This window comes from Acipenser ruthenus, chromosome 20, assembly GCF_902713425.1.
Source record: "Acipenser ruthenus chromosome 20, fAciRut3.2 maternal haplotype, whole genome shotgun sequence".
Lineage (NCBI taxonomy): Eukaryota > Metazoa > Chordata > Actinopteri > Acipenseriformes > Acipenseridae > Acipenser > Acipenser ruthenus.
The window spans coordinates 6074000-6083195 of NC_081208.1; the positions used below are offsets into that span (position 1 = coordinate 6074000).

At 39.4% G+C, this 9196-nt stretch overlaps 1 protein-coding gene across 1 annotated transcript; it reads left to right on the forward strand.

Annotated features, from left to right (window-relative positions):
• The first annotated feature begins 902 nt into the window (after positions 1–902).
• On the forward strand, positions 903–7294 carry LOC117425399 (kelch domain-containing protein 7A-like). Its single transcript, XM_034042304.3, has one exon. The coding sequence runs from the start codon at positions 1091–1093 to the stop codon at positions 3302–3304; it is 2214 nt and encodes a 737-aa protein (XP_033898195.3). The 5' UTR covers positions 903–1090; the 3' UTR covers positions 3305–7294.
• The last annotated feature ends 1902 nt before the right edge of the window (positions 7295–9196 follow it).

Consider the following 9196-nt stretch of genomic DNA (forward strand, 5'->3'; position numbering starts at 1 on the left):
AAAAAAGTTTGAAATATCCAATAAATTTCGTTCCACTTCATGATTGTGTCCCACTTGTTGTTGATTCTTCACAAAAAATTACAGTTTCATATCTTTATGTTTGAAGCCTGAAATGTGGCAAAAGGTCGCAAAGTTCAAGGGGGCCGAATACTTTCGCAAGGCACTGTATATTTTATAATGTCCACAACTTTGAGACGCTCATTTTGGAGCTAAGAATATTAATGAGAGAGATTGGGGACTTGGGGAGGATTTTTATATCTGCCAACCAGTATGGAGAAGTTTACAGTGACTCATACAGTGCACTGAAAAAGAAAAATAGTGTCAAATGTTGCAGTACTGCCATGCCAGGATCCCAGTTTCTGTAAGGGATAGAGATCTGCATTGCTTTTACAGTATAGCAATTGATGAGCTTTACCACATTGCTGCCAGGAGCCCTTTCTCTGTAAAGGATTGCTAATCCCATTTCTTTTACAACATCAACTTAAAATCGTACAGTGCCTTTATATGTTAAGACATTTTGCATAGTATTCAGGGTGGGAAGTAGTAGGTTCAGTATTTAGATAAACTTCCAGGATGCGTTGTGGAAGGTTGTGGATCTGAGTAGCACAATAGAGTTTGTTGGGCTGCAATGTGGAAGGTAATCAGTTTCAGCCGCTCAGTGGTTAGTGAAAGTGCTGGGCTGGCAATGTGGAAGGTAGTAGGCTAGATTCAATTGCTAGCAACTAGAGCAGAGGGCTGCCCGCCCTGCTTTGATATGTACACAAACACCAGCCTTAGCTTGCCAAAAAAAACAAACAAAACAAACACAGCAGCTAGCTCCCGCAGTAGGTGGAATGTGACCCACGCTCCGCCTAGGTATGCAAATTGTTAAACAAGTGCAGAGATCCTGCAGGTGTCAGGTTTAGAATGATCCTCCCTGGGGACAGGTGAAGGTCGCTCCTTGAAAGGAAAAACACGCAGAGCAGAGCGGCACAGAGAGAGAGAACGAGTGGGTCAAGTTAACAAGAGGCAGTCTAAGCCGGTTCTCACCCATCTGAACTCAACAATTATTAACTTATTTTTTTTTTTAGAAAATTCCATCCCTCAGAGAATGCCAATAGCTGATCTCCTTGGTGTTCAGTTCGACATGCAACTCCTGGGGAAGCTATCTGTTTCTGTTGTGGCTGTGCTGCTGGTCTCCTGGGCTTACAAGTTCTATAACTCCAGGGCCAGGACAGTATTCCAGGATGAACCCAGGGCGCGGAATGCAGTCCCCCCAGGGTCTTGTATCGGATGCAATTCGGATCTCAGGCAACGACAGAAAAGCCTGACCGGCGATGCTGAGAAGGTGGTGGAGAAAAAGGAAAATGAGACCAAGGAGGATTTAAGCACAGCTAAAGATTCAGTGAATGGAAGCTGGTCCATACAGAAGGATATTGCAGTACAGAGCCAGGAGAAAAGAGACGGTGCACTTGAAAAGGACAACAGCCTTTCTATATTACCTGAGATCCAAGACCATGAGCAAGGTAAATCAACACTCAATTCCAGTTCACTGAGTAACAATGGACATGTGATTAATGATGCAATAGAACTGGGCATTGACCTGGTTGTGGAGAAACCAGGAGTTGAGAAGATGGAGGAGCGTGGGAAGAATTATAACTATTATGTGGAGTCAGTATCTCATTCCATCTCAGATGACAGCCCCTATCAGTCAAGCTACTCCACTCCTGTCCACCGACGCTACAAGGAATATACGCTACAAGATGCCTGTCTGATGGAGTTGGAGGCCAAGTGGGAAAGGGAAAGGGGAAGGGGAACCAACAGAGGAGGCATCAGCAGTAGTGACCAAATGCCAAGCTTAGCCCCTACTTCAGACTCTGTTTTCCTAGAAGATCCTGAGATCAGCAATTGGGATTCTTTAACACCAGTGCCCTCTCCTAGAGGGAGGCAAGGATCTGGCCTGAACCGAAAGGACAGCATGTTGCAGATTGTGGATAATTCAGACCTCCAGATTCCCTTTATTGAACCCAGGGCTTCTACTCCAGTAAACAGTAGTTCTAGGACAGCATCATCAGAAGACTTCTGCTCAAGCCCCATGAGTTCCCTAACAGACTCCAGTTCACTCCTCGAAGGTGGAGAACTCAGTGTAGAGGTGGTAGCCAGGGCTAACTTCTTCCAAATCCCCCTAGATAACATAGGAAGCTCCGAATTGGAGGTCCTCAAATGTAAACTAGACCTGGGTAACTGCCTGCAAGCCCTGAGCTTGGCCAGAAAGCACAAACTAGATGACCTTCAAGATGCAGCTTTCAAAGTAATGTCAGACAACTACTTGCAAGTCTTGAGGGACCCTGAGCTGTATGGCAAGCTGAAGGCGGATGATAGAGAGAAGATCCGGACACAGAGACTGAAAGGCAAGAGGTTCCTAGTGGTGGCTGATATGGATCCTCAGGACAGACTGAGCTACAAATCCCAGTCTGAGACAGAAGAAATTGCAACATCAAGCAGTCTCCACTACTATGATGACTATAAAGATTCCTGGCACCGTTTGGCCAGCCTTCCCAAAGAGGTCATCTCCAAAGGCTGCTCCATGTGCACCATGGATAACTATCTTTTCATTGCAGCTGGTTGTCAAGGAACAGCTTGGGACCTAAAGCCATCCAAACGGGTGTTCTGCTACAACCCAGTGACCGGCATTTGGAAGGAGATCTGTCCTATGAACCAAGCCAGGCCACAGTGCAAGCTGGTCGCATTGCAGGGCTACCTGTATGCAGTGGGGGGTGAGTGCCTTTACACTGTGGAGCGGTACGATCCTCGTGCAGATAGATGGACCTTTGTGGCGCCTTTGCCCAATGACACCTTCGCTGTGGCCCACCACGCCACTGCCTGTAATGGACAGATTTTTGTTTCTGGAGGCACCCTTAGATATACCCTCCTCCGCTACAACCCTAAGACCAATTCCTGGAAGGAGAGCATAATCACGGGATGCAAGGAGAAGACCACTGAGATGGTGGCCGTCAGGAGTTTCATCTACCGCTTTGACATCAACACCACGTTGGGCATCAGTGTCTACCGTTACCATGCCATGGCCAAGCTGTGGTATGAGTGCTGCACCAAACGCCTGCCCTACTCAGCCTCTTTCCAGTGCACCACCATCGACAACATGATTTACTGTGTCAACCGGCAGTTCACCATGAGATTTCTAGCAGATGAGATATCTCCTGATTTTGTTGCTGATGGCTTGAAAGTCCTTCCTACAGCCAAGGGTGTCTTATTTCCATTTGTTTTAGTACTACCTGTGACGAAGACTGTGCAGACCAGAGTCTGAAAAAGGTTGGTTCTATTTTGGGGGGCAGTGAGAGGTGTGGTGGCAGGAGTTGCAACTGCTGTCCTCAAGACACTCAATTAGAACTACACAGAAATCTTTATTAATAATTATCTATTTTACTCCAATGGCAGATATTTCTGGATTCTTATCTTCTGGTTTTGCACTTCCAAAATGAACTAAAAATGTATTGAAAAAAAAAGAAAAAAAAGTAAACTCTAATGCATTTATTTGTTCTTTAATCCAGCAAAAGACTAAAGACCTACTATAGTTTTAATTTCCAAGGGTGTTCAGGCAGCAGATACTCATATTGCAGTTTATTCAAACTGGTGCACAAGCGAAAATGTACTGTACAAGATAAATATGAATACAGAGTTATAATTATCATGTTGCCACTAGGACAAGATGTAAAACAAATACCTGGAATGCAGTTATTGTTGAACCAAAGTTTTGACCCCTTAATGATTTGTGAATTAGCAAATTCTAGGCTAAAGAAATGAACCTGGGACTTTGTCTTTAGTATCTACAAGTCATCAAGTTTCTTATTTTAGGGTGGTGATGTGGGGTTCAACTTTCAAAACAAACCTATGTTCAGAAATCTGGCCTAAAAAGATATGTAATAATATATATATATATATATATATATATATATATATATATATATATATATATATATATATATATATATATATATATATTTATAGCAAGAGGCCAGCTATATAGCAAAACAGTCGGACCTGTTATTATTTATGTTAAAACTTACATCTTATATAAACATTAAAATGCTTCTTACTGCATGTAAAGTGTCACTTGAGAGATCTGTGTGCAAGAACTGAAATTTTTAACTCTATCTCGACTCCTGGTCACTGTTTTGTTTTTTTTCAAGCCTCTCAGTCTCTTATCACATGCACACATATCCATATTTTATTTAAGTTGCTTTTGTGTGTAGTTGATGTTCAAATTTCAAATTAGACCAAGAAGGTTGGAGAAGTGAGAGAAGGAGGAATATGAATGAATTAAATGCAATATAGGACTAGTTTTATAATGAATAAAGACTGACTGTCCAAATGTGTATACAACAGATTTGTGCTCTATTCAGCGATGTGTATTTTTCATATGCATTGCCAAATATATCTTGAAAAACAAAACATTCCTGTTTTAAATATCATAACATGCAAATCTTCTAATAAATCAGATCAGATTTCTTGGTTTGAGTTAAATTTATTTATTATTTGGTTTCTTTTTTTCTGGAAAGATATTGAAAATTCGCAACACATATAAAGAAATATTATCTGTTAGTGGGCTCTGTAATTGTCATTAATATTTTTGCTGTTTGTGTGAAGTGTTGTTTTAAAAATAAAAGTTAGTTAGGAGTTAGTGTTCTTTTCTTCTTCGTACATCCGTCAGTATAAATAATTATTGCGATTCCGCTCTCCGTTGTAGATTTCAACAAAGATATTGTATTCAATACAGTCAAACAGATGGTTATTCCATTTCCCCTGAGCACAGGTCATAACAGAATAAACCAGACAATACAATGGTGTAGTTAATATAGAGTTAACCTTATGACATCACTTTTTTTCCTTTAACCCAATCAGAAGAAAACAAGTTTCTTAGTTAGAGTTATACAAATCTCTTGTCAGCCCTTGAAGTATCTGGTTCTGTCCAGATCCCCTTAAAGGGCTAGCTTTTATGACCCCTTATAAACCAGCTGTATTTTCTAAGCAAAACCTATTTATATCTAGTTTACTATTTGGGAAGATGATTATCAATAGGTTTGTAGCTCTGATACAAAACAGTGGTCTCCCCACAAGGCAAATATATTTAATGTTAGGGCTGGACATCAAAGGATTTGTTTTTACAACATTGTCCTGTTTGGTCAGTCTTTTGTTCTAAAGACAAAAGCCAGGATACAATCAGCTTCCCGGGTTCTAACCAGAATTCAGGAAAATATGTTAATCAGATCCCTAGTCTCATTAGACATTTAACTAGAACCTATGCTCAATTTATGAGTTGTAGTCTAAGACCTAACAATTATGTAGGTGTTAACATACAAAGAACTTGGTTTCAAATGCCCGTTACGTTATCATGCCCTGCTCCTTTATATGCAAAATAACTTAAAGCCCATGGATAATATTCTGTAATATTTACACTTTATTGCAATGTTACAGTGTGTTATATAGCATGACAATAGTCTCTTCAGAAACTCACTATTTAATAAGTTTATAAAACCCTCAATGTTACAGAGACAGCTAACCTGAGTCACTACTTCACATGTAGCTCAGAGTAGGAAGAAAAGTCTGAGTGAAAGTAAGTTGAGAACAGAAGGTAGGAAGCACTTTTTTTACACAGTTTCAAATGAATGGAACATCTTACCAGGTGAAGTACTAATATCTATAAAAGTGGGAACGTATAGAGTGTGTCATCACTGACATCAGATACCCTCACTAAGTGCAAATGATGTGGTCAGAAGGGCCCCGATGGGACGAACAGCCTCTTCTCATTCCCAGACTGTTCTTATGTTCCTACAAGCCTGGTTCTTATTAAATATCCCCTGAGCATTTATGATAGAGACTATTATCTGCCAGGTAGGAGACCTTTACATATAATTGCCCATAACCGTTGTTTAAAATTCATTCCATGAAAACAAGGTTAGGGTTGAAATAACCAGGACCCTTAATTGGGCATGCAGGAGAGCTTGAGTTACTTATTTTTGGAAATAACCCGCAATGTACGTGTGGAGAGATTTGCTAAGGGCTCTGAAGGTTTCAGAAGCAGCCCTGTGCTGGCTTGCTTGTTTTGCATGTAGCGTGGGAGTGAGAGCTGAATACAGTGGAAGCATTTTGTTACTAATTTCCTCTATGAAAATGTTGAGTAGGAGACTGAAGCGTGTCTTCTGCTGTTGCTGTGTTTGGGATGAATAGCATGGCATTGATATGACAGAATGTGCTGTAGAATATTAGAACTACCAGTAGTCAAGTTCTGCATTAGAGAATCAAATTAATAATGGAGTTGACAGCTTTCTTGCGTGTGTAGCATTTTCATCCATCCACGGTATGCTCTTAAAGGTTGCAACTGCACACGACAACTTCAACTACATCATAATTGGGGAAGTGTATGTTTTTTTTTCGTTTTTTTTTTGCTAAATGTCATTTCATAATTACTATATATGATAATATTTCTCCAGAATACAAAGTTATCAGCTTCTAAGGAGGTCAAACCAGTCATCTATACAAGTTAAGATTAAAAGGTTTACTCTCACCACTCCAAAATACAAATGAAAAAAGACTGTACTAATTAATTAAAAATAGTATATATTTAGCATATTAAAATATTGGAATAAGTTATCATGATGACATGCATAATGATAGCAGCTATTGAAACTTCAGTGTCATAATTACAGTTAATGCTGTCTCTGTAATATTTAACCAATGGGCTGATTTATAATTACAGATTAAGCTATATTAATCTTAATTTTGCTCTTATCTGCCCCCTATTTTACTGCATTTAATCCTGTACTTCAGAATACTGTAATCTGCCAAATGTTTAACCTGTAGTACTTTGTATTTAATCATATCCTGATGTAACTATCACTATTTAATCATATCCTGATGTAACTATCACTATTATCTGCTGTATCATTGAATTGTGGTTTGTCACACTTGTACTTTGCTTGAACAAAAGTTATTGTATTTCTTGCTCTTATTGTATTACTTGTATTGTAACACTTGAAATGTATTTGCTTGCGATTGTAAGTCGCCCTGGATAAGGGTGTCTGCTAAGAAATAAATAATAATAATAAATAAAAAATAATACCAGGCACTTTAAGTTTCAAATTACGATCAGTACTCTGAACAATGTCATGTGCTAACTAGTTTGAATTAGCGGGAGTCTACTGTGAGTCAATACCCTTGTACAATACTATATATATATATATATATTACACATGCTCTGTTTGACTCATTTGCGTACTGTGCACTGTCCACTTGTACACTCCAGAATAAAGAATTGCACGTTATTTGAATTCAGTTTTGCCTACAGTGAAATTATTAAAATACTCTTTTGTTAACGCTTGCTGTTTTAATCAAGGTAATCGTGATTACAGATTTGATTACTGACGTTGTTTATTAGATTAACTGTGATATACAAACACTAGCTTTCAAAACCTCTTCTTCCAGGAATAAGTGGACATTGAAGGAAACAGGTGTTATTGTTTACATGCATATCACAAGAATTGTCAGATTTGTGGATCATTACAATTCTGAAAGTACATTCCATTCACATGGTAACTGAATGGGATGCTAAAAAGGGACACTACAGCAGCAGCATGGACAATAACTGGAAGCACTTTTCTAGATTTAGCCCATGTCCAATATAGGATTCAATAGACTTGGAAATATTAAAAGCAACAGCCAACGCTCATTTCTGACCGTCACTTTTAAGACAAATACCCATCTAATAGACCCTTGAAACAACGTAGTCAAAGTGCACAGGATTGTGCGACTCCATCTGTACTGTATCTGAAGCATCATTGAAGATCAAATAAAATCAGTAAACCAGTAAGGCAGTATTCCAAATGCAGACAGTTAAACAATGGTTCAATAGCAGGCTTCCAGCTGCCCATTGAAGGCCTGTGTGAGTGAAAACCAGGCAGCTTTGAGTTCAGCTCACCCCACTGTAACAGAGCCATATTCCTGAAACTGGCACACAATGTTTTGTCAGCTCATGTTACCCTGCCTTGTAATGGAGATATGAGGAGTGTGTTCTCACAGAACAAAGCTATGCAACAGAGCAGACCAGGTGAAGCAGTTCCAAAAATATTATTGGAAGCCATTAGAATACCTTATTCAAACAGTGGTCTCTGGACTGTTGCACACAACTACTGATACAGTATAGCATTACCAGTGTGTATTCGTACAGGGAAGCACCTTCCAACCAAGCATGTGTTGCGATCCAATCTGACTTGCAACAAAGAGATGCATATTTTCCATAACCTATCATTCGTGTCAAGGATTTTATTGGTGTAACAAATTAACAGTAACATGACAGCCATTTTCACAATCAGGTCTACTGCGCTCGCCTATATAAATTAATTATTGGTCTCAATTCATCTCTGTCAATGGCTTTGCAAATTTGTATTCTATTCAACATTGGCATCAAAGTGGGGCTGCAGTTGCCCTACTCAGTGCCCTGTAATGAAACTTTAATATCACAGACTTGTTGTATGAAGGCATGCCTGCTTATCCTGCAGCTGCAGCTACAGAGCCTCTATTTTCAACAGAGATTCAGTGGATCTCCAGCAGCGTTTGTGATGAACTGTGGAACAGCAGTCAGGTACGTTAAGTTTACATGGATAGCATGGAGCTATATAAAAAATAAAAAATAATTCAGAAATGCTAAACAGAACTATGGAGCGTTAGGTCTAGAATGCCATTGCTTACCAAATGTATGCACATATAACACATTAAAGGACTCTGCAGTAGCTCGCTATCCACAGAACTTCAGGTGTATTCTATAAAGTAACAGAAGGCAGGAGTTTGATGGTAAATGCATTGTTCATCCCTTATAGTTGCAACCCCTACTCATACTAGTCCAGACTGATAGGGATTCAGAGCCCGGCTTCATTGATTAACTGATCAATTAACTAAAAGGTACACAGCGACTGGGTTTGATTAGAACTGTACACATAAATACTTCTGAAACGTACCATAAATGTATTTGATTATACCATATTTCAGACACAATAGTCAGAATGTAATGGGGTTTATAGTAGAAAAATGTTGTGCAAGTCGATTTAGTAATCATGAAAGGCAAGGGGCAATTGCACTGGACAATTACACAATGACTCCATCAAGCACAGCTCTGGCAGACAATGGCTCACAACTGAGCCAAATT